The sequence below is a fragment of the Myotis myotis genome, unplaced genomic scaffold (genome assembly GCF_014108235.1).
Source record: "Myotis myotis isolate mMyoMyo1 unplaced genomic scaffold, mMyoMyo1.p scaffold_m19_p_1, whole genome shotgun sequence".
Classification (NCBI taxonomy): Eukaryota; Metazoa; Chordata; class Mammalia; order Chiroptera; family Vespertilionidae; genus Myotis; species Myotis myotis.
Window position 1 is genome coordinate 121,769,437 of NW_023416313.1, and position 25,692 is coordinate 121,795,128.

The 25,692-nt window shown below is 40.3% G+C and overlaps 1 protein-coding gene across 32 annotated transcripts in view; it reads left to right on the plus strand.

Annotated features, from left to right (window-relative positions):
* Positions 1 to 25,692, plus strand: part of PARD3 (par-3 family cell polarity regulator) — an 814,705-nt gene that overhangs the window by 406,097 nt on the left and 382,916 nt on the right. For 30 of the 32 annotated variants that reach the window (XM_036350442.1, XM_036350547.1, XM_036350474.1 and 27 more), the window contains 2 exons: positions 19,988 to 20,076; positions 22,602 to 22,685. In XM_036350442.1, the coding sequence (XP_036206335.1) occupies positions 19,988 to 20,076; positions 22,602 to 22,685 (173 nt within the window). The remainder of the gene's footprint in view (positions 1 to 19,987; positions 20,077 to 22,601; positions 22,686 to 25,692) is intronic. The other 2 variants (XM_036350508.1, XM_036350593.1) reach the window with 1 other exon arrangement.

Genomic DNA, 25,692 nt, shown 5'->3' on the forward strand with positions numbered 1-25,692 from the left:
TTCATAATTTGTATCTTTACCTTTTTCTTCCTCTTCTTAAAGGATACCTTTCAGCATTTCATGTAATACTGGTTTGGTGGTGATGAACTCCTTTAGCTTTTTCTTCTCTGTGAAGCTCTTTATCTGACCTTCAATTCTGAATGATAGCTTTGCTGGATAAAGTAATCTTGGTTGTAGGTTCATGGCATTCATCACTTTGAATATTTCTTGCCACTCCCTTCTGGCCTGCAAAGTTTCTGTTGAGAAATCAGCTGACAGTCATATGGGTACTCCCTTGTAGGTAACTGATTTTCTTTCTCTTGCTGCTTTTAGGATTCTCTCTTTGTCTTTTGCTCTTGGCATTTTAATTATGATGTATCTTGGTGTGGTCCTGTTTGGATTACTTTTGTTTGGGGTTCTCTGCGCTTCCTGGACTTGTAAGTCTATTTCTTTCACCAGGTAGGGGACGTTTTCTGTCATTATTTCTTCAAATAGGTTTTCAATCTCTTGCTCTCTCTCTTCTTCTGGCACCCCTATAATTCTGATGTTGGTACGCTTGAAGCTGTCCCAGTGGCTCCTTACACTATCTTTGTATTTTTGGATTCTTTTTTCATTTTGCTTTTCTGGTTGGGTATTTGCTTCTTTGTATTTCAAATCATTGACTTGATTCTTGCAATCCTCTAGTCTGCTGTTGGGAGTCTATATAATATTCTTTATTTCAGTCAGTGTATGCTTAATTTCTAGTTGGTCCTTTATCACAACCTCGAGGATCTCATTAGATTTCTTGTGGATCTCATTAAGTTTATCAGCAGTTTCTAGAAAATTCTTGAAAAACCTTAAAAGTGTGGTTTTGAACTCTATATCCAGTAGTTTGCTTTCCTCCATTTCTGTCATTTGTGTCCTTTTTCTTTGTCTCCGCATTTTTTATGCTTCCCTGTGTTCATAAAGTGGTTTTCTGTGCTGAGTGTCCTCTAGGGCCCAGTGGTTCAGCCTCCCCAATTACCTAAGGAGGACACTCTTGGTGCACCCCCTTGTGGTCTTTGTGCACAGTCTTGTTAGTTAAGCCTTGATTGTTGTAGTTATCACTGGGAGGAATTGACCTCCAGGCCAATTGGCTGTGAGAATCAGCTCTGTCTACAGTCGGAGAACTTCTGTGCTGGAGACACCCCTCTGGGGCAAGACTTGCTTCAATGGGGCTTTGGTGTTCACTGAGTCTGCCCCCTGAGTGTGTCCTTTATGGTTTCATGGAGCTGCAAACTGGATGGTCCCACTCTGACCTCTGGGTTTCCTGGCTCCTGGATCTCTAGGGAGGTGCTTATGTAGCCTTTGCCTGAGGCTATCCAGCAAAAGCCTCCCTGTAGGGCTTGGGCGGGGCGGGTCCCAGGGGATCAACAGGGCAGGGCTAGCAGTTATGGCTGCTCTCAGTCCAGCCCTCAGAGGCTCTGCTTCTCAGTGTCCCGGTAATCGCTGCAAGCCCCTTGGAGAGAAAGCTGCCCTGGAGTTATGACCGATGCCAGACAGTCCCGCTTCTCCTGTATGAGTCTGGGTCCCTAGAGACTCGCCCGGAACTGGAGCTCAGAGCCTGAGACTCCCTCCCGATTGTAAAGGACAACCGCACCCTCAGCCACCAGCCCTCTCCACATGCACCTCTGCATCTTTGTATTTTACTTCCGCACCGCACCACACCTCCTCTGAGTCTCGGTATGCTTTTCTCTTTCCTTCTAGTTGTAGAATTTCCACTGAGCCAGCCTTCCTGTGGTTCTGGATGATGTCCCTTCCGTCTTTTAGTTGTGTTTTTGAAGTGGTTGTTCGAGGCAGCAAACTCCGGTGTTTACCTATGCCGCCATCTTGGTTTCTCCTGCAAAATGTTTTCTTATAAGGCCCTTCAAAATTAATAATGGTGAAATATGTTTTTGTCATAAAGGAAAATGCTAAAAATATATGCCTTTTGAAAGCTCCTTATGTTTATGTGGACCACAGAGCTCAATGATGAACTTGCCTTGTGTGATGTTTCTTCAGTCTTAACTTTAATTTATTCTTTCTTTGATTCTCTTGAATTGAAATTTCTTCCAGTTATCTAATTTATTTTATGTGGCAATTTACCTTATTTTTTTTTTTTTGTCTTAAACTTTTTTGCTATCTGAATACTATACCAAAATATTGATTAAAAAATCACTCTGCTTGACTTCTAGGACAAATTGAATATGATATAATGCATCAGTATTAATAATTATAGTTCCGTCTTTGTACTTCCCTATATTGTTCTATTTGCTTTCTAGGTCTTTGGTTCCTTCCACAGTTACATTTTAGAGAAATTATGATATAATGATATTATCTAAAAGAAAGTAATTTATAAAAGTATTGTAAGGTGTGTGTTTTTTAAATAGCCTTTATTTCTAAAATATTTTATGCTTAGTGTGTAAGTAGTAAATATTATAAACACACAGTAAAAATCTCTTATAGTCCTGCCACCCAAATATAACCACTGGTGAGATTTCCTGATGTTTCTTCTAAAATGACAATTTTCAAAACAAATATTTAAATAGTAATTTTCACCCTATATGAAAGTACATTTATTATATCATATATGTTTTTACAACATAAATTTTATTATGTTTTCCTCTCATAAATTTTGTCCCTAACATGTACTAGTTGGTTAGGGTCAGCTTTATTACTTAACTAGAGGCCTGATGCACGAAATTTATTCATGGGTATGGTCCTTAGGCCTGGCCAGCGATCAGGGCCGATATCCTGGGTAACTGGCCGGGCAGTTGGGGGACCCCGCTGGAACCTGTCTTGGCTGGCCTGAGGCCTGCAGGCTGGGGGCAGCTTCTGCGTTTAGTGTCTGCCCCCTGGTGGTCAGTGCATGTCATAGTGACCAGTCGTTCCACTGGTCCTTCCTCTGTTTGGTCAATTTGCAAATCGACCAAATGACCAAACAGCAGAACAACCGTCCGGACGGCCACGCTATGACATGCTCTGGCACCAGGCCAGCCAAGGTGGGTGGGATGTGATTTGTCGGGGGTCCCACAATCGCCCTGCAGAGGGAGGCCCAGGCCACTGGCCAGCAGGGCAATCAATTGGGGCGCTCTGCAATCACCACAAAGAGGGAGGCCCAGGCCACTCTCTGCTGGGTGATTGATGGGGGGGCTCTGCGATTGATTGCCTCGCAGAGGGAGGCCCAGGACACAGGAGGGGCTAATCAATGGGGGGATTCCACGATTGCCCCGCAGAGGGAGGCCCAGTCCACCCTCTGCGGGGCGATCGATCAGGGGGCTCCGTGGAACTGGGGAACCGGGTGTGTGTGGTGGCTGAAGGAGGCAGCGCCAGACAAAGGCGGGTGTGCGCAGGGAGGGCTGCGAGGCAGCCAGGGCTGCTAAGGCCTACCCTTGCACAAATTTCATGCATCGGGCCTCTAGTATAGGATAATCTGGCTTACTCTTTTCTGAGTAAAATTGAGTGAAACAGACATGGTGAAACTGAAGGACCACAGGCCTTGATGCAGTTTTTCAAAATCCCAACTATTACACTAAAGAGAAATGTGAAATATTTTTTAGGCCTAATTTCCTCATAATAAGAATTTTAGCTTTTTGTGATGATTAAATGAAACAATGCATATAGTTTGTGGTGCATTCTAGATGTTTAGTAAAAGTGGTTCTTTTTATTTTCCCTCAGTGATTTATTTTTATAAGTAAGGTGCTTTGCATACAGTGATATCCAGGAGAACATGACAGTAAGCTTATTAGATTGATTAAGTCATTTATAAAATTATAAGTTTTCTTTAATTAAATGGGCAAAAGAATGAAACTGGATTTGTTTGTTCCCATCTACAAAAATTAAATCACAGAGGCAGAGCTGCCTCAAACAGATTGTCAAACTGCAGCGGGAAGGCCGGGGAGGGTTGGAGGGCAGGAGGTAGGGGGGTAAGAGATCAACCAAAGGACTTGTATGCATGCATATAAGCATAACCAATGGACATAAGACACTGGGGGATAGGGGAGGCTAGGGGACTGTCTAGGGCGGGGGGGGGGGGAATGGACACATATGTAATACCCTTTGTAATACTTTAAGCAATAAAATAAAAAATAAAATAAAAAAAATTAAATCAAAATGATTCAAAGACCTAACTATAAGACCCGAAACGATAAGTTACATAGAAGAAAATATAGGTACCAAACTTATGGACCTTGGTCTTGGAGAACACTTTATGAACTTGACCCCAAAAGCAAGGGAAGTAAAAACACACAAAAAATGAATGGGACTATGTCAAACTAAATAATTTTTAAAATTCAGATTAAGAAAATAAGACTTGGAGAGAGAAATAAAGACATGGCAGAGGCAAACTGTTCTTTATGCCTCTGCACATGCTGGGTGGGTCCAGTACATTTCTAGATGTAATTTCATGGAAAATGTTTGATAAGCCTGGTAAACTTATATTTTGCATGCCATAATACAGCTCTGTTATCCAAAGAACATTGTGCTCAAATCATTGGAAACCTGTCATGTGGTTATGTTACTCAGTTATGTTTAGAAAAAAACTTTGTACATACTTAATTCATTAAAAATCCCATATATGTTATTTAATGAAATATGTTTAAAGATTGCGCTGAGGATGAAAGTGAGGAGTGAGGTTGTAGCCCTATTCAGTTTTTCTCAGTAGTTAGAGTATTGGTCTGTGGGCCAAAGGGTCTTGGGTTCAATTCCTAGTCCATGTACCTTGGTTGCAGGTACAATCCTCAACCTTGGTCTGGGCATGAGCGGGAGTCAACCAATCAATGTATCTCTCTCATGGTGATATCTTTCTCTCTCTCAACTTACCCCCTCCTTCCTCCCTTCCACTCTAAAAGTCCATGGAAAAAATATCCTTGAGTGAGGATTAAAAACAAAAGTGTGGTTGTATTGAGGAGTAAAGAAGCGGGTTCTACATCATAAGTCCTCAATATATACAACAATTACATGTTGTTATACATTTTAAAATTTGTACATATCTTGCCTTTTTAAGAAGTGATTTGTACTTATCACTAGCAATAAATATTTATTTAATTTTTATGTGTTTCTTATTGATTTAAATGTTTATTTAGAGATTATTTTAGTTCCTACCTTAATGAATCAATTATTAATTTTGAAGTCTTTTTTTTAAGCCAAAGGGAAATTGAAGGAAAAGTTCTACATTGCTTTTTTAAAATAATGGTCCTTTAGACCACTTAGTAAGATAAGTATTGCCAAAACCGGTTTGGCTCAGTGGATAGAGCGTCGGCCTGCGGACTGAAAGGTCCCAGGTTCGATTCCGGTCAAGGGCATGTACCTGGGTTGCGGGCACGTCCCCAGTGGGGGATGTGCAGGAGGCAGCTGATCGATGTTTCTCTCTCATCGATGTTTCTAACTCTCTATCTCTTTCCCTTCCTCTCTGTGGAAAATCAATAAAAAATATATTTAAAAAAAAAAAAAAGATAAGTATTATTTATTTACCCATGTATTACTTATTTCACCTCAAAAACAAAACAGTTTAGCCTGGCTGGCATGACTCAGTTGTTGAGCATGGACTTATGAACTGGGAGATCACAGTTTGATTCCCAGTCAGGGTGGGGCTCTGTCCCAGTCTGGAGGTTTGGGGGGGAGGGGGGAGACTGATTGTTGATTCTCTTTCATCATTGATGTTTTTATCTCTCCCTCTTCCTTCCTCTCTTAAATAAAAAAGAAAAATTAAAAAAATATTTTAAAATGTCGTTTCAATAAGGATTAGGATTTTGTTAGAAAAGAAAGATGGGTCAGATTACAAAATCTGTACATTTTAACAATTCAAAAGTCAATATTTTTTAGGAATTTTCAAAACAACAACAACAAATTGGTGTTATTATGGTAACAAGCCACATCTGAAACAAATTAATTGGACTGATAAAAATCTGAATTTAAAAATCTAACGGGTCACCACTTGGTCATTAGAGTGTGGTGCGGGACCTATGAATAGTTGCAACAGGCACTTCATGCAAAACAAGTGGCCATAGTATTGCTGAAGTCGTGATCCTTGCATATGCATCTGTTTGGGATAAATATGGATAGGAGTGAGGCAGATGATGCCAGGTGGCCTGCTGGTGTTAGCTAGCTATTGAACTCAGCCATTTTCAGTAAGCATTAATATGTAAAGCATCTAGAAAAGATGGAAGAAGGGAAGAAGGAGATTCTGCTATATGATTGAATATTGGAATAGATATCTTCTAATAAGGTAACTTCTTGTCCTGAAATTCTATTTATGAGAAGCAGATTTACATTTGGAAAATTAATTTTGAGATTCCACTCTGCATGTAAGAGGTGCAAAGGTACATAATATTTGTTATTCTCTGTAAGATAGCTGTCATAAATCAGCACCATCTGCTTTTTTCTCCTCACTAGGGAATTTTTTTTTTAAATTGAAATTTTTTATTGTTTAAAGTATTACATAAGTCTCCTTTTTCCCCCATGGACCTCTCCCCTCCTGCCTTCCCTCCACCCCCGTCTGTGTCCATTGGTTGTGCTCATATGCATGCATACAAGTCCTTTGGTTGATCTTTTACCCCCTCCCCCCAGCCCCCACCTTCCCTCATAGGTTGGACAGTCTTTCGATGCTTCTATGACTCTGGCTCTGTTTTTGTTCATCAGTTGCCATTGTTCATTACATTCCACAAATGAGTGAGATCATGTGATATTTATCTTTCTCTGACTGGCTTATTTCGCTTAGCATAATGCTCTCCAGTTCCATCCATGCTGTTGCAAATGGTAAGAATTCCTTCTTTTTTACAGCAGCATAACATTCCATTCTGTTGATGTACCACAGTTTTCTAATCCACTCCTCTGCTGATGAGCACTTAGGTTGTTTCCAAATCTTGGCTATTGTAAATTGTGCTGCTGTGAACATAGGGGTGCATATATCCTTTCTGATTGGTGTTTCTGTTTTCTTGGGATATACCAGTATTTCTAGAAGTGGGATTACTGGGTCAAATGGAAGTTTCCTTTTTAATTTTTTGAGGAAACGCCATACTGTTTTCCATAGTTGCTGCACCAGTCTGCATTCCCACCAGCAGTGCACAAGTGTTCAGTTTCCTCCGCATCCTTGCTAGCACTTGTCGTTTGTTGCTTTGTTGATGATAGCCATTCTGGCAGGTGTGAAGTGGTACGTCATTGTTGTTTTGATTTGCATCTCAGATGATTAGTGACTTTGAGCATGTGTTCATATGTCTCTTGGCCTTCTGTATATCCTCTTTTGAAAAGTGTCTATTGAGGTCATTTGCCCATTTTTTGATTGGATTGTTTCTCTTCCTTTTGTTAAGTTGTATGAGTTCCCTATAAATTTTAGAGATTAAATCCTTATCGGAGATAACATTGGCAAATATGTTCTCCCATGCAGTGGGCTTTCTTGTTGTTTTGTTGATTGTTTATTTTGCTGTGCAGAATCTTTTTATTTTGATGTAGTCCCGTTTGTTTTTTTTCTCCTTAGTTTCCATTGCCCTAGGAGCTGTATTAGTAAAGATATTGCTATGACAAATGTCTGTTATTTTGCTGCCTATGGATTCTTCTAGAATTTTTATGGTTTCCCATCTTATGTTTAAGTCCTTTATCCATTTTGAGTTTATTTTTGTGTATGGTATAAGTTGGTGGTCTAGTTTCATTTGTTTGCATGTATCTGTCCAATTTTCCTAACACCATTTATTGAAGAGACCGTCTTGACTCCGTTGTATGCTCTTGCCTCCTTTGTCAAATACTAATTGAGCATAATGGCTTGGGTCCTTTTCTGAATTTAAAGACTCCTCTCTTGCCTTTGGTTGTGTGGGTCATATTGTGTATGTTTTCAAAATAGGCAATATTTAATTTCTGTGGTAAATGGAAATTATATGGACTGTATTAAATACTATGTTTGCCATCCCATTTGGTCAGTATATGCTGGAGATAAGAATTTAGGAACCCAGATTTTGTCGAATGCTTTTTCTGCGTCTTTTGATATGATCATGTGATTTTTGTCTTTCAATTTGTTTGTGTGATATATCATGTTTATTGATTTGCAAATATTGTACCAGCCTTTGCATCCCTGGATTGAATCCCACTTGTTCATGATGTATGTTCTTTTGGATATATTGCTGGATCCGATTTGCTAATATTTTTTTGAGGATTTTAGCATATATGTTCATCAGGGTTATTGGACTGTAATTCTCTTTCTTTGTAGTGTCTTTATCTGGTTTTAGATAGCGCTGGCCTCATAAAAAAGAGCTTGGAAGTGTCCCTTCCTCTTAATTTTTTGGAATAGTTTGAGGAGTGTAGCTGTAAAACTCCCCTGGTAAGCCATCTACTCCCAGGCTTTTGTTTGCTGGGCGTTTTTTGATTACTGTTTTTGTTTCCTCCATTGTTATTGGCCTCTTCAGGTTTTCTGGTTCTTCCTGATTCAGTTTTGGGAGATTGTATATTTCTAGAGCTCCATTGTAGGTAACTAATTGCTTTTCTCTTGCTGCCTTTAAGATTCTCTCTTTGTTTTTAATTTGTGGCATTTTAATTATGATGTATCTGGGTGTGTGCCTCTTTGGGTTCTTCTTGCTTGGGACTTTCTGTGCCTCCAGAACTTATGTGATTTTTTCCTTCACCAGGTATGCTATTATTTTTTCAAACAGGTTGTCTATCTCTTTATCACTTTCTTCACCTTCTTGCAATGTTGTTAAGTTTCATGATGTACCACAGCTCCCTTAAGCTGACCTGCTGTTTTTTCTTTTCTTTTGTTTTTCTTTTTGGTTCTCTGACTGATTTTTTCCTACCCTGTGTTTTAATTCACTGATGTGATCCTTGACTTTCCGTAATCTACTGTGTATTCCTTCCAATGTGTTCTTTATTAGTGCTATATCATTCTTCATAAACCATTTTTCATGGTCTTTTTCTCATAATTACTATATCTTTTCTCATACTGTTGCGCATCCAAGTTATTTTGTCAGATATTAGTATTGCTACCCCAGCTCTTTTTTCAATTCCATTTGCATGAAAAAATTTTTCCATCCCTTCACTTTCATTTTGTGTGAGTCTTTTGTTCTGAGGTTAGTCTTTTATAGACAGTATATATATGTGAGTCATGGTTTCTTATCCATTTAGCTACCCTATGTCTTTTGATTGGAGTGTTTAAGCCATTTAAATATAAGGTTATTATTGATAGGTACTTGTTTGTTGCAATTTTTAATCTTTATGCATATGTTCCTCTCTCTATACATTCCTTCTTTGTACAATAGTCCCTTTACCATTTCTTGCAGTTTGGTGATGATAGACTCTTAGCTTTTTTGGTGGTGATAAACTCTTTTAGCCTTTTTTTGTCTGCAAAGCTCTTTATTTCACCTTTAATTTTGAATGATAGCCTTGTTAGGTAGAGTAATCCTGGATTCAGCCCCTTGGTATTCATTACTTTGTGTACTTTATGCCAGTTCATTCTGGTCTGAAGTGGAATGAGCTGATAGTCTAATGGGGGAGCTCCCTTTTAGGTAACTTTCTATCTCTCTCTTGCAGCCTTTAGGATTCTTTGTTTGTCTTTTTTGTTTACCATTTTAAGTATGATGTGTCTATGTCTGGTCTTTTTGGCTTCATTTTGATTTGGATTATCTCTGTTTCCTGAACTTCAGTGTCTTTTTTCTTCACTAGGCTAGGTAAGTTTTCTGTAATAATTTCTTCAAGCAGGTTCTCTATTCCTTGCTCAGATTCTTTAATGTTGGGGTTGTTTTTTTCTCCCCATTTTTGCTGTTCCTTTGTATTTATTTATATGTATTAGATGGAACTGCTATGGCTCCCAGGGGTCATCTTATTTAGCACTTGTTTTGTGGGACCCAATGATAGAGTCTCTTAGATCTCCTGAGCTAGGTGCTCTAGGAATGCCTTTGTTTGAGTTATTTGGGTTATTTTTGGGTATTGAATGTTGTCCCATTTGTGGATGGAATCTCCTCTCACTCTGGCTGACTGAAAGGCTCAACCCTGACCATGTCGTGCAAGCTTTTATGGAGGTGCTGAGAGAACAGAACAGAATACAATAATACGAAACAAGAAACGAAAGGAAAACATACAGAAGGTTCCTACAACAACATCAAAAGCAACCACAAAATAAGAAAGACTTAGGAAAAAGAAAAGAGAGCAAGAATTAGAAAAGAAAAGAAAAGAAAGAAAAAAGTACTAGTATAAAGAGGGAAGAAAATAGAATAGGAAGGAGCAGAGCACTAATAAAATAAAAATAAAGAATATGGGGAGGAAAATTGTATATTAGAAAACAGGAAAAAAATGGAAAAGAGAAATAGAGGAGTAAGTAGATAGGCACAAAATAAGGAAGAAAGGTGAGCAAGTGGGAGAAAGAAAAAAATAGAGTCAGAAAATGGAAGAGAACAATTATATATATGAAAGAAACAATATAGACTAAAATAATCTACACTAATAAAAGAGAAAAATGGTAATTGGCGTACGGGCTACCGTTTTCATTGGCTAATCAGGGCTATATGCAAATTAACTGCCAACTAAGATTGGCAGTTAACTGCCAACTAAGATTGGCACTTAACTGCCAACAAGATGGCGGTTAATTTGCATATGTAGGCACAATGCAGGGAGGCGAAAGGGAAAGCAGGAAGAAGCCCCCTGCCACTGACAGTGATCGGAAACCCAGGGGGGAGCTAAGCATGATCGGAGAATCAGGCGCCTTTTCTGCCCTGGCCAGTGAGAGCAGGAAGTAGGGGTGGAGCCAGTGATGGGAGCTGGGCACGGTCGAAGCTGGCGGTCCCGGGAGCTAGGGGTCCCTTGCCTGGGCCTAAAGCGGAGGCCACGATCGCGGGGCCGCTGCGACGCCCAGGCCAGAGGTGTTAGGCCTGGGCAGGGGCGGAGCCTGCAACCGTGGGGAGCTGGGGGGGCAGAGCCAGGGATTGGGGGGATATGATGGTCCCCTTGCCCAGGCCTGAAGCCTGGGTCAGAGGCGTCAGGCTTGGGCGGGGGGTGGAGCAAGTGATCAGAGGGAGATGGGGGTCCCCTGCCCAGGCATGATTCCTGGGCCAGAGGCCTCAGGCCTGGGTGGGGGTCAGAACCAGTGATCGGGGGGAGATGGGGGTCCCCTGTCCAAGCCTGACATCTCTGGCGGAGAAGTCAGGCCTGGGCAAGGGGCCGATCAGGCGATCGGAGGGTGATGGGGGTCTACGCCTCTGGCTGAGGCATCAGGCCTGGGCAAGGGCCAGAGCCAGCAATTGGAGGGGTCTGGGGGTCCCCTGCCCAGGCCTGATGCCTGGGCCAGAGGCATCAGGCCTGTGCTGGGGGCAGAACCAGTGATGGGGGGAAATGAGGGTCCCCTGCCCAGGCCTGACAACTCTGTCAGTGGCGTCAGGCCTGGGCAAGGGGCCGATCCTGTGATTGGAGGGTGATGGGGGTCAACGCCTGAGGGCTCCCAGTATGTGAGAGGGGGCAGGCTGGGCTGAGGGACACTCCCCCCCACACACACACCCAGTGCACGAATTTCGTGCACCTGGCCCCTAGTAAATAAATAAAGCAGATAGATCAAGAAGATAAATAAAAAAAGGAAAATAAGAAAAGTGTGAAGTTGTGTTCATCTCAGCAGAGCTCAGTCCCTCCTCATAGTTCCCTTTGAATCCTGCTCTTTTGATGACTGCAGCTGACTCTTCTGTCTGCCAATTTTTGGTTTCCTGGGAGGTAATTAGGTGCTAACCAATGGTAGAAACAACCCTCCTTTGGCTTTAGCAACCTGTTTGAAGCTCCAAGCAATCCACAGTTTTTGTCTGTCTCCACAGGCCTTGGCTACATGCTGAAGGGGGCTTGCTGCATTCTTAGGGTGGTTTGTTAGCATAGGGCCCTGGGCTGGGCCAGCAAACTTCCCCATGTTCCCAGGGCTCTCTGCCTGCCTTCACCTGCCAGCCAGCTGTCAATCTTAATCATTCAGAAGCCTATTTCTGAAAGGGCATTAAGTGGAATTGGGAGTACAGCCATCTGGGTTCTCCCATGTGGTGGAGGTGCTGTTCAGATTTCAGAGAAAGTGGTGGGTATGTTTTCCTGTCCCTCCAAAAGTGTTTCAGAATATTACCCTCTCCTCAGCTGGGTGGAGATCCAGTAGTATCATCTGGAAACTGGAGTTTCTATCAACTCTCCCATATGTAGGGGAAGCACCAGTCTGGTTCCCAGGATAGTGGATGGCCCATCCCCAATCAAGTCTCTGATGTGTCCTGAGACTGTTCAAACTTCTAAGCTTGGCCTCTGTGGCTGTCTACTCTACAAAGGTGGACATGCATGGTGTGGCAGGCAGGGCTCCTGAGAGTGGTGTGTGCAGGGTTTTTCCTTTTCCTGAGCTGTGGCTTCTGTGAGGGGCTAGTGCCTCGCAGGAAAAATGGCTGTTTTGGTTTTGGGTTGCAGCTCAATGCAGGTCTCCCCCTTCCACCGCCCCTCCCCACCTCTTCCCTAGTGCTTCCCACCTCTGCCTCCCCTTAGACACCTAGAGTCTGTACTGCCCTTCCCCCACCAAAGCCCAAAGCCTCAGGTGAGTAGCTAAGAAAAACTCCTGTGCTCTGGGTTTAAAAACAAGACAAAAGAAAAACCTTGAGGCTTTCTCTCTGACCAGCTCAGATCTACTGGCTCCAATTTCCTGGGCAGCCAGAAGCCCTGCTGCCTTTCATGGCTGGATGTTACTTGGGACTTTGGTCTTGGTTCTGGTGCTCCAGGCTATGGAGCCCAGCCTGGGTTCTGAGCCTCAGTCTTCTCTGGGAATTAACCCTCAGGAAGCCAAGTTATCCCTCCTGACTCTCGGCCTCCTGCTGGATCAGCTCTTCTTTTGACCTTGCCCTTCCTACTAGTCTCCAGTTGTTTTCTGTCCTTCCTTGATATAAGCCTCTTCCTCATCTGGACCTCAGTTGGTAATTCCAGATGAATTGTAATTTAGTTTTATTTCTAGTCTGGCCTTGAGAGAGATGTTAGAAAGCTTTGCCTATTCAGCTGCCACCTTCTCTTCTTTAGTATTTTTATTTTTAAAGGTCTTGTTTATTATCTAGTATTATCTGTCCTTAAAAGTATTTGAATTAAGTTATTTTTTTATACGTATACTAGGGGCCCAGTGCACGAATTCGAGCATCTTGAAAGGAACTGTGGGGCTGCGAGGCTTCGGTGGGCACAGGAGCGGGTCTTGGCCCATCCTCCACGCTTCCGCCTGGCCCCTTCCACCACCTTCCCTGGTCCCCAGACTGCAGTCAGCCCCACTCCCACTGCTGCCACTCCCACGTGCTGATGATGCCAGCCCTGATCGCACCAGCTGATGGCACGGAGCGATTGGGGCCGTCGCCCGCAGCGTGTGTGAGTGGGGCCAGCATTGTCAGCGGGTGTGAGTGGCAGCTGCTGCCCTGATTGCCCCTCAGGAGCAGGGGTAGGTGGAGAAGCGCTCAGGGGCAATTGGGCGGCAGCCACTGCTTGCACATGCCGACGGTGCCAAGCGATTGGGACCGGTTCCAGGCGCTGACAGTGGGTGCAAGTGGGGCCAGCACCAGGTGAAACCACAGTGCACAGGAGCAAAGAATTTTCAGTAAACACTAGAGGCTCACCCTGATGACAGACACTGGCACCCCGCCTTGGTTTGGCACCCCCGCTCATCTGCTCCACCATCCTGCCGCAGCTGATGCCTGCCATGTTCCATGCTCTGCTGCCTGCTGCCAACACCCACCATGTTCTGTGTGTGCCCCCTGGTGGTCAGCACACGTCATAGCAACCGGTTGTTCAGTTGTTCCGCCATTTGGTCTATTTGCACATTAGCCTTTTATTTTAGAGGATACTAGAGGCCCGGTGCACAAAAATTTGTGCACTCGGGAGGAAGGGGGGGTCCCTCAGCCAGGCCTGTGCCCTCTCACAGTCTGGGACCCCTTGGGAGATAACGACCTGCTGGCTTAGGCCTGCTCCCGGGTGGCAGAGGGCAGGCCCAATTCCTAGGGGCAGCCCCTGGTCGGGCTCAGAGCAGGGGAGTTGGGGCGCCTTCCCCTGTCACGAACAGAGCAGGGCGGATAGGGAGGTTGTGTCCCCGCCCCCTGTCACACACAGAGCCACAGGGCGATCAGGGGGTTTGGGCGCTGCCCCCTGTCACGCTGATCCCAGTGCCGGGAGGCCTCGCGGCTCCACTGACCCCGGCGCTGGGAGGCATATTACCCTTTTACTATATAGGATAAAGGCCTGGTGCACAGGTGGGGGCCGGTTGGTTTGCCCTAAAGGGTGTCCTGGATCAGGGTGGGGGTCCCCACTGGGGTGCCTGGCCAGCCTGGATGAGGGGATGATGGCTGTTTGCAGCTGGTCACACACCCTTCAGGGTGGGGGTCCTCACTGGGGTGCCTGGCCAGTCTGGGTGAGGGGCTGAGAGCTGTTTTCAGGCTGGCGGGTGACTGAAGCTCCTTTTTTTCTTTCTTTTTTTATTTTTTTTTATTCTGGCCAGCTTTAGCTCTGAGGCTTGGCTCCAGCTCTTAGGCCTCTGCTGCTGAAAGCAGGTATCTGGTTTGTTTGGGTTCTATAATCGAAACTCTGTTTCAACTCCAGCTCTGAGATCCTGGCTGGCTGGCTGAAAGTAGGTTTCTGGGATTTTGTTTAGCTTCTATATTTGTAACCATGTTTCAAACTGCAAGCTCAGAGGCCGGCAGTGGCAGGTGGGGAACGTTGGAGTCCTCCATCACTGAAGCAGGCAAGCCTCATGTTCGCTTCAAGCTGCCTGGCTGCCGGCCGCCATCTTGGCTGGCAGTTAATTTGCATATCGCCCTGATTAGCCAATGGGAAGGGTAGCGGACGTATGGCTAATTACCATGTTTCTCTTTTATTAGATAGGATTGCTACTCTAGTGGAATATAATGACTATGAAGTAAAATTATGTTATGCAATTACTGATTTTATTTCTTTGAAGGATGCTGTAGAGTTCTAACTGAAAGATAATTTTTTTCTTGATGTAAGAGGGATGGTTCTTTTATCTAATAAAATTTAATATTGTTAGTTCCTAATAATGAAGACATTATCTTAGGGCATTTCTTAATGATATTCCTAGGTTTATTTAGTTCATTATTAATCATATAAATGCTGCCATATGGCATTGCGTAGCAAACAGCCTTGGAACATAGGCAGTGTCTCCCTCCATAGCAATAAGCAAGTATCCTATATAATAAAGAGGTAATATGCAAATTGACTGTCACACCATCTCGCAAGATGGTTGCCCCCATGTGGTCACAAGATGGCCACCACAAGATGGCCGGCAAGGGAGAGCAGTTGTGGTTGATCAGGCCAGCAGGGGAGGGCAGTTGGGGGTGACCAGGCCAGCAGGGGAGGGCAGTTAGGGGAAACTAGGCCTGCAGGGGAGGGCATTTAGGGGCAATCGGGCTGGCAAGGGACCAGTCAGGCGTCGATCAGGCTGGCAGGGGAGTGGTTAGGGAGTGATCAGGCTGGCAGGCAGAAGTGGTTAAGGGCAATCAGGCAGGGAGGCAGGCAGGCGAGCAGTTTGAAGCCAGCAGTCCCGGATTGTGAGAGGAATGTCCGACTACCAGTTTAGGCCTGATACCACAGGGATCAGATCGGGCCTAAACCCGTAGCCGGACATCCCCCGAGGGGTCCCAGATTGGAGAGGATGCAGGCTGGACTGAGGGACAACCCCCACCCCCACCCCAGTGCACGAATTTTGTGCACTGGGCCTCTAGTTCTTAATGAGTGTATAAGAGATTCTCATTCTATAAGCTCATATTTCTTCTATGTGTGCCAGTGTCCCCTGGCCCTCTTCAAATCACCTTGTGAAAATTTTAGCTTGAAGAACCAGTGCATAAAAGGATGATACTCTAACTAATGCTATTGCTGTAATAAGCAGTTCTTTGTCTCAAACAAGGAGTCTTGTTTCTTAAGCTAGCACACATGGAACCATGGCAAGCTAACTTAGGACTTTTCAAGTCAGGTGAGATCCTAGACCCTTTTCAGCCCTTGACATCTGTTTTCTGTTTGAAAATTTCTTCAACCAGTCACCAATAGTGTTTTCCCCCTCCTGCCATTTAATTGATTGTATACTGTATTTGTTTGCTTATATTTTTTAATATTTTTTTTTATTCCAAAGGCTTTTTAAAAATTATATATTTTTGTTGATTTCAGAGAAGAAGGGAGAGTCTGAGAGAGATAGAAACATCAATGATGAGAGAGAATTATTGATCGGCTGCCTTCTATACTCCCCTACTGGGAATCAAGCCCGCAACCCAGGCATGTGCCCTTGACCAGAATTGAACTTGGGACCCTTCAGTCCCTAGGCCAATGCTTTATCCACTGAGCCAAACCAGCCAGGGCATTTTATAATGAAATTACTTTGTGTGCAGTAAAGCACAACAAATATCAGGTTTTATGCAAGTTTCTAGAATATACATGCTACATGATGTATTTGAATAGGTAATATGTTTAATATTAAATTGTATTGCAAGGCACAGAGTATGAATGGATGAATATGTATTCTTAAAATATCTTGGAGTTGTGTAAAGTTACTACAAAATATTTATTGAGGTATATTTTATATGTAATCTATTTTTCTTTTCAATAATAGTTAACATTTATTGGGCAATTACTGTATGTCAGGCACCATCTTATTCCTCCCAATTGTCCTATGAAGAAGATTTTTTCCCCCTATTTTACAGAAGAAGGGGGGATAGAAATATAAAGGGCTGTATAACTTGCCTAAGGATATAAAATTGGCATATGGTAGAGGTGGCATTGAAACCCAGGTCTGTTTAATTCTCTAATCTGAGCTCTTAACCACTACAGCCTCCTATGAAATGGAGAAAAGGGAAAGAATTTAAAAGTATATTGACTCACCTGGAGATTTTTTAAACATTGTGTACTTTGCATTAATACTATGGGCCTTCATTATTAATTTGACATAAATAACACCAATATTCATTTACAGTAGTCTCCTTTACCCATGGTTTTGCTTTCTATGGTCTCACTTATCCACTGTCAATAGCAGTCCAAAAATATTAAATGGAAAACTCTATAAATAAACAATTTATAAGTTTTAAGTTGTGGGTCTTCACATTTTGTCCCCCTTGGGACATGACTCACTCCTTTGTCCAGTGTGTCTAGGCTGTATACTCACCCTGCCCATTAGGCACTTATCAGATCCCTCATGTGAGGGGAAAGGGTGCCCACATTCACATAAATCTTATTACAGTATATTTTAATTATTTTATTTTATTATTTTTGTCAATTCCTTACTGTACTATATAACTTAAATTTTATCATAGATATGTATTTATAGGCAAAAAACAGTATATATAGCGTTTGGAACTTTCTGTGGTTTCAGTCACCCACTGAGGGTCTTGGAATGTACCACCTTCAGATCAGGGAGGACTACTGGACTGCTTATAATGGAATTCAGTGTATAACTCTTGTTAAAATTAACTATGTTCAGTCACTGCTTTTTAAAAGTATAAAACAAAAACTAAAGCAATATAGGAGCTAATATTTCCACATCCAGAAATTGGGAAATTCTAAGTTGTGGCTCCCACCATAATTGCAGCCCAGCCTCAGGTCAGTGAGTATTGCAATCTAAACTGAACATCATATGCAGCTTCATGAAATAATATTCTACTCACTCTTGGAGGCCTGATAATGGCCACTGTGGGAACAATGAGTGTGTAGACTATCAGTAACTGTTTACCACTGTCGTTTGGGGCATTTCATTTATATGACTGCTTTTCATAGTGCAACATAGGTGTTTCAGTTGCTCATATATTGTGGTATTTCAGTGGTGCTTAAATTATTCATAAATACTGAAACAAAGTGTCTTTGAATTGTAAGATTATCTTTATGTTTTTAATCTGATTTAGTCACTTGGCTCTCCTCCCCTATTTTCAATCCCAAAGGAAAAGCATACTTTTGGGAATTGTTTATTTCAAAGTGTGGTTCTTAGGGAGGTTCAAGATGTTGGTTAACTTTGAAATGTAAGCTGGTGCTGAAAAGAGGTAAAGGACTGCAGCAGGAAGGCCGGGGAGGGTTGCGGGGCAGGAGGTAGGGGGGTAAGAGATCAACTAAAGGACTTGTATGCATGCATAGAAGCATAACCAGTGGACATAAGACATTGGGGGATAGGGGAGGCTAGGGGACTGTCTAGGGCGGGGGGATAAAATGGACACATATGTAATACCCTTTGTAATACTTTAAGCAATAAAAATTAAAAAAAAAAAAAAAAAGGACTAAGAAGTGCATATTGGAGCCTCTAAAAGCACAGGATCATATCTTGAAGTAGCTTAGCTTTATGCAGTGACCTACCAGTGAGGCTATGTGGGCCCATCTACAACTCAGAAAAATTCTATTCTCAGAGGAAATGTCAGTTGGACATTATCAACTGCTTTACTTTGCCTTAATATTGCTTCAATAATCTGTAGTATTGTTTGACACTGTGAATTGAACATATAAGCTTTGCTTATCATTTTGTTGATTGATGTCTCTGTTGACAGCATTCACATTTCTATTATGAATCTCTCAAATACATGTTTAAACATATAAAGTTTTTGCTAATGATGGAATCTCATATAGGTGGTTGTATAAGTTCTTGTATAAAATTACTGTTATCTAATTTATATAGTTGAAAGGATAAACTTCACATGTTATTTGTATACATTAATTATATACATAAAATTCCAAGAAATACCAGTCGATTAAGTAAATTGTATTTAGGTATGGTTTTGTTTCTATTAGCAAAGTACTTACAGAGTATCTAGTAGGTGCCCAAAACATTGTGGTCCAAGGTAAACCCACAAGAGCCTCTTAGCCACTGTGTTTGGAACTCTGAGTCTTTCCTAAATATTCTAATTTGGTTAAGAAGACCACTGATGTCAGTCAGGCATATTTATCATTATTCAAAATGATCCTGAGAAGGCGGCTTAACTGTTAGTGAACTCCCTAGTGAAAAAACAATGACCACGATTATATAAAAAAAGGTATAGTCTTGGGTGATGTTTCATTTGTTTTTATAAACCATCACATTTATTCCACATGGCACCTTTTGGAGTATCAGCATCTTACCCAATCCCAATTTGTACAACATGTTGGAACATAATTTTTACATGATACTGCCTTTGTAAAAGTAAGGATACCAAGGTGAGTGTTGATTATGTTGCTCTGTGTGCTTTACCTTTTACTTGGTCCTTCATTAACAGAAGTAAGCAGAAGTGATTCTTTAAAACTAAGATCTTAATCCCTTTTCAGGTAACTCTAGTCAGTTGGCTCAGTAATTTTAAGTGACATTTCATAGGATGAAGGATTCAAGTCAAGTATTGTACTTACTGCACACTCATTTTGCCAAGCTGTGTTAGTGGAATTTAGGGACTGACAAATATGACTTTGCAAATTTTGGTAGTCATTAAGCATTATAATGGTCTCAACTGTTTAGATCAGGGGTCCTCAAACTACGTCCCGCGGGCCACATGCAAATACAAATATTGTATTTGTTCCCGTTTTGTTTTTTTACTTCAAAATAAGATATGTGCAGTGTGCATAGGAATTTGTTGATAGTTTTTTTTTTTAAACTGTAGTCTGGCCCTCCAACGGTCTGAGGGACAGTGAACTGGCCCCCTGTTTAAAAAGTTTGAGGACTCCTGGTTTTTATTAGTAAGAATTTTAAACATACATACTCAGTGTCATGTACATATATATTAATATACTATAACATTGTAGTAACATGTAACTACTTCCTAAAATATACACCAAAAAGTGAAGTAAAAATGATAAAGTTAACATTAAATAGAAGTTCTAATGTTTTCTCATTGCATTGGTATCTTTTCACCTCCCGGGAAATGCTAAATCAGTTGACTATTGCTTTGAAATGCAGCTTTTCATATATACATACCCATCTTATTATTAAAAGTCATCTTCAGTAGAGAAAATACCTAATTATAATATGATCATAATGCCTGCCAAACTCCACTTTTATCCAGCTTTCTTTCACATTTTAGAAATAGATCTAACACAGAGTGTGCTTCTCTTTGGGTCGTGTTTTTAGGATGAGGATGGGACAGAAGACAACAGTCGTGTTGAACCTGTTGGACATGCTGACAGTGGTTTGGAGAACATTCCCAACTTTTCTCTGGAGTAAGTTACTGATGGTTTTAATTAAATATGTAATATACCTGCAGCATCACTGATAGTAGAAAGTGTTCCAAAAACATATGGCATGTGTAGGATGTTTGTGCTGAGTTAAAAACATGCCTTGCATTAGTTTGTTTTCCAAAGAGCATCTTTCATCGATTGTTATTATCTAATCTAAAAAGAATAGCATGGAAATTCACATGTCTCTGTCCTGAGTTTCATGCCTTAGCCAATACTCTTAAGTTATAATATAAAATAGTGTTTGATTAAAAATGTTTGCTGAGTTTACAGCACTTCAACTGTTAATTTTGATTGCTTTGTATGTCAGTATTTTGGTCATTTGTTGTGCAACTTAGCTAAATTTAAAAAAATTATAAACATACTTTAACTGAAAAACTATTTGAATCATATAAGCATTAGCTATTTTAGCATATATATTTTGATTTGAAAAAATAGAATCTCTCAAAGGCATTTGAAAAATTATAGGTCATAGGTTAGGGACCTGAACATGATTTTAAGTATGAAAGGACAGAGTAACATTTTCTCATATTATTATCACAACTGTACAATTATCTTAAATATTGGCATGTTTAAATGGAAGGGGTTATCAGGGAGGTCAGTCATTTTGAATTTTTTACTTTGACTATCAGTAAAAGTTAGGGGATCTAGACATTAACATTTGAACTCTTTCTTCTTTGGGTCTTCCAAGAGAAGTTTCTAAGAACTTCCTCAGTGAGATTAGGCACTAGAATCAGATTATGTTTGGATATAGAGAAACCAGTATTTTCTTTTAAGAAATACTTGCCATGTCATAGTTCTTTTTAGAGAAAACGTAGAATAGCAATAATTATTAGAGTAACTACACTATTTTTAGTGGACAAACCAATCATTAAAAAATGTGTAAATTGTAAATAGTATCTAAAATAGGATGTTATAAAATTCTATGAAAATATTTTTTTAAAATAAAAATCCATTTAGCGTTACTTTAATATGGTTAATTTTTTTTTATTTTGTCCTAATTAGTATATGTGATTAAATCTATGCACATATTTTCAATTTTGTGTTTTTTTTGTTTTTAAAGTTTTTTTTTTTTTTAAATATATATTTTATTGATTTTTCACAGAGAGGAAGGGAGAGAGACAGAGAGAGTTAGAAACATCAATGAGAGGTAAACACCGATCAGCTGCCTCTTGCACATCCCCCACCGGGGATGTGCCCGCAACCCAGGCACATGCCCTTGACCGGAATCGAACCCGGGACCTCTCAGTCCACAGGCTGACGCTCTATCCACTGAGCCAAACCGGTTTTGGCTCAATTTTGTTTTCACTCAATATTCCTATCTTTATTTTTCTTTAGCTTTTGTCTTATATAACCAGAACATACATAGTACATAGGATGACCTCAGGCTTTTATTTAGGAAGTTTAAGAATTGGCATTTTCCATTATATATATAAGAACTATATTGTGACCTTTGTCAAATCCATTGATAATCATTTATGGTTGTTGGTGTTATTTAAACTAGATATTTAATTAAAATACTATTTCCAAATATTGCTTGTTAGATAAGTACTGCTTAGATTTCTATGCAGTACCCCCCCCCGCGCCCCCCCCCCCCCCCCCACACACACACACACGCACGCACACACAAGATCTACAAAGAAAGTGAAATCTCGTTTAAATGGTTTGGAAAGTTTACATTCTCTAAATTATACCAGCTTTCATTAAACTTGGGCTTATTTTATTAATAGTAAATTACTTTATTTATATAATAGAAGTAACTTCATATAATAGAAGTTACTTTATATAAATAGCTTCATTACTTTAATGTCCATTTGCAAACACTTTTATGAAAATGATTTGTTTTTTATTGCAAATTTATTGGCTTTGAAAAAGGAGTTTCATAACCTGCACTTGCAGTGGTTTAAGAAATGGCAACTTAAACTGTTATGGAATGGTGGGAAGTCAGGATTGCTGGATTACATCTGGACTGTCACCAGTCCTCAGGAGTAAAAACTTCAACTTTATTGGATTATTGGAAGGGTCAATGATGTGACATATTTACGAGCTCTTTGTAAATTATAAAGTGCTCTGTAGCTTGGAACACCTTTATTCAGTTAATCTTCATTGCCCTTGAAGTAGATATTGGGATGGAAATTTTTCATTGGAAATCTAGAGATTTGACTTGAAAATGTGTACTTGTATTACACAGAAGAGTATGGTCCCAGAGAAATGGTTCTGTGTCATTTTTAATGTAGTTATTTCTGATGATTGTTCTCCCTCCATGCCGTCAGACTAGTGTTCGGGTATGTAGTGTTTAATGTTGCCTTCATCACCATGCTTATATTCCAGAATGTGTATGTACGTGCTTGTGTGCTTGGTGGGATTTTTTTGTTGTTGTTCTCTTTTGTTGTTTATTGTGTGTCTGTGTTATTGTCTCTGTTTTTTTGTTGTTGTTGTTTGTTTGTTTGTTTCGGTTTGGTTTGTTTACAGTCCATGTTCATGCTCCCTCATTCATCATTGTCTCACAGTGATATGGTAAAGCTCGTACACGTCCCCAACGATGGAGGGCCTCTGGGAATCCATGTAGTGCCTTTCAGTGCTCGAGGCGGCAGGTAATGTATCTTGGGGGTTTTTAATTGAATCATAATGTGGAGTGTTTTATCTTCATTTATGCTCAGATATAGAGTGGTGTTGATTTAGCATATGCTTAATGGAAATATTTTCATTTGTGGCAACTGCCACTTAATTCATATGTATATATCATAATCACAGAAGGCACTTAAGCTGATGAAGAAATCAAGCATTCAAATTATCCAAATAAATTTATTGTTCATTACATCTGTACAGGCATTTTACTTTGCTATAAATCAATTTTACTTTGCTATAAATCTTTAGTGTCAGAACTCCAGATGAATTTGCAAAGTTGAGGGCAAGAGCTTATTGTTTATGTTTATTTAGTTCCTTAATTTTGTAGGATTTTTATGACTATGTTTGGTATTTTAAAAAGTAAGACAAGCTATAGCTTACTTCCTACTCTGTGGCCTATGGTTCCTTCTCTTCAATATCTGCACATTCAGATGTGAAAATTTTATATTGTTTGTTAATATGGCTTCATCCTTTTATAGATCATATATCCTTAAAAACTTAAAATGTTATATGAGTTTCTCTCATTCTGCTGCTTTTTCTGTGAAAGAATTGTTTTGTTTTAATATACTCAAATACATATTATGAATTGATTTTGCAGCTTGTGGTTGATGGGCTTCTGCTGTGGATAGGCAAAGTGCGTCAGGTCCTTCCCAGGGACACTAACCATACACATTTAACTTGTGGAAGTTTTACCACATTTTCATTTATTTACCCACCTAATGATTACATGGTGAAGTATTTATTTTATGTAGTAGTGGTGCCACTCACTATTATTCCTAGTGACCCACCAGCAATATTTTTTTCCAATATATTTTTATTTATTTCAGAGAGCAAGGGAGAGGGAGAAAGAGATAGGAACGTCAATAATGAGAGACTCTTTGATTGGCTGCCTTCTGCAGGCCTCCTACTAGGGATCGAGGCCACATCCTAGGCCAGTGATGGTGAATCTATGACATGCGTGTCAGAGGTGACACGCAAACTCATTTTTTTGGTTGATTTTTCTTTCTTAAATGGCATTTAAATATATAAAATAAATATCAAAAATATACATCTTTGTTTTACTATGGTTGCAGATATCAAAAAATTTCTATATGTGACACAGCACCAGAGTTAAGTTAGGGTTTTTCAAAATGCTGACACGCTGAGCTCAAAAGGTTCACCATCACTGTCCTAGGCATGTGCCCCAACCGGAACCTCCTGTTTCATAGGGCGATGCCCAACCACTGAAGAATATAGGCTGGGCTATTTTAACTTTGTTTACACTGTGAGAAGGAAAAGCTGAAAAGTTGCCTTAGACCAGTGACTGAGGACTTAGAACATGGTTTAAACTGTGGCTAAGGAATTACAAGCATCATGTGTTGTAAAAAACAGATGTAATTTAAATACAAGCATGTGATGGGTATTTGAACAATTGTACTACATTCCTTGTTGTATCTTCTTAACTGTGGCATGTCCAGATTTCATCTCTTTAGGGAATGTCTGGATGCTGAAACTTTAATTTACCCGGAGCTCAAGCCCAGAGTCTGAGGCTTGAATGTTAGTGTTTTAAAACAGGCTGTGAAATTGATCTTGAATTTGGGGATGGTGTTATATTCACAGAGTTGTAACTGCTTTCACTTTTTTCCTCCTCTTTTACCTTTTAAATGTTGGAGAAGCATTGATATTTCTTCAAAGAACTTTCAGTTAAACAAGCTTTGTTGTTTTCAAAATGGCTCATGTTTTTGTTTTCCTTTAAAATATATAATTTTAAATGATCTCAGAGTTAAATCATTTTTTCACTTATATCATAACTAGAAAAATAATATAAAATGTATGGCTTATAGCTTCCTAATACTAATGTGTCTTTAACCACCTGTGAAATATAACTTATTACAAAGGAGACTTAATTGTTTATGTACCAACTTTGAACCAGTATCTCAGTGACACACGTTATTTTCTGTCATCATATATTTCCAATGTCAGTGTGAAAGGATATTAGGATAAAATAAATCGATGAAAAGCCTAAAGCAAAAGGGGAATAAGAGAAAAATAAACATACTCTAGATTAATTCAATGGAAGGCATTTCACAGAATCCACTACAGTTACTGGTTACCATGGTGTTTAGTTTTGATATATAGAATGCATTTAAGTATACAAGTATCCCTTTGCAGAACTAGAAATTATTTTTCAGCCACATCATTTTTAAAACCTGTTAATTTGACAATCAGTGAAGAAATTCTCCTGCAGCTTTCCTATATAAGGGACAAAGGGATTAATAAAATCAAACTCTTTACAAACCCTATAGGCGTTACTGGTTTTCATATTGGGAAACAGAACAGAACTAATGTTGTTTTTCCAAAGCCTGTGTTGTATTTTTAAGCTTCCTCTTTGACCTAGTAATGGCCTCATAGAGGTAGGCTGACAATGGGAGTGAAAGCACAGGCAGGGTGCTCAGAAACACCCATCTTCCTTGTTCTCAGAAATGTTTACCAGTGGGTTCTTCTCATTCAGTTACATACCTTACCAAGCATTTAGGCTGTGGTAATTCCTTTTTTAAGTGAAAGTAAACAAAGATGAACAGGACTAAGTCTTTCTCTTTTAAATTATCTCAACGGTTAAATCTTTTTTTCACGTATTTGTAGTCATGGTGGAGTGATAACTAAGAAATCACAGAATTATAATAGAAATCACAGATACATGTTGATGTAGTTATATAATAGCTACTCTGTGAGCTGATAAAGTATTGTCTAAATTAGGTTATTGAAACTGGCTTGTGGGAAAAGATGATTTTAAATGTGATGATTGCTTATAAAGGGAACTTCATCATCTTCATGGTGGCTGCAAGGGCAAATTAGGCAATTTAATATAGGAGAAAGGAAGAAATTGAGTGGAACTTGTGAAGAAATTGCTCATTATCTAGTGTGTATGCAAAACTGCATATTCATAGGATGGAAAGTGAAATTTCCAAGAATAACTTCCCTTTTACGAAATTC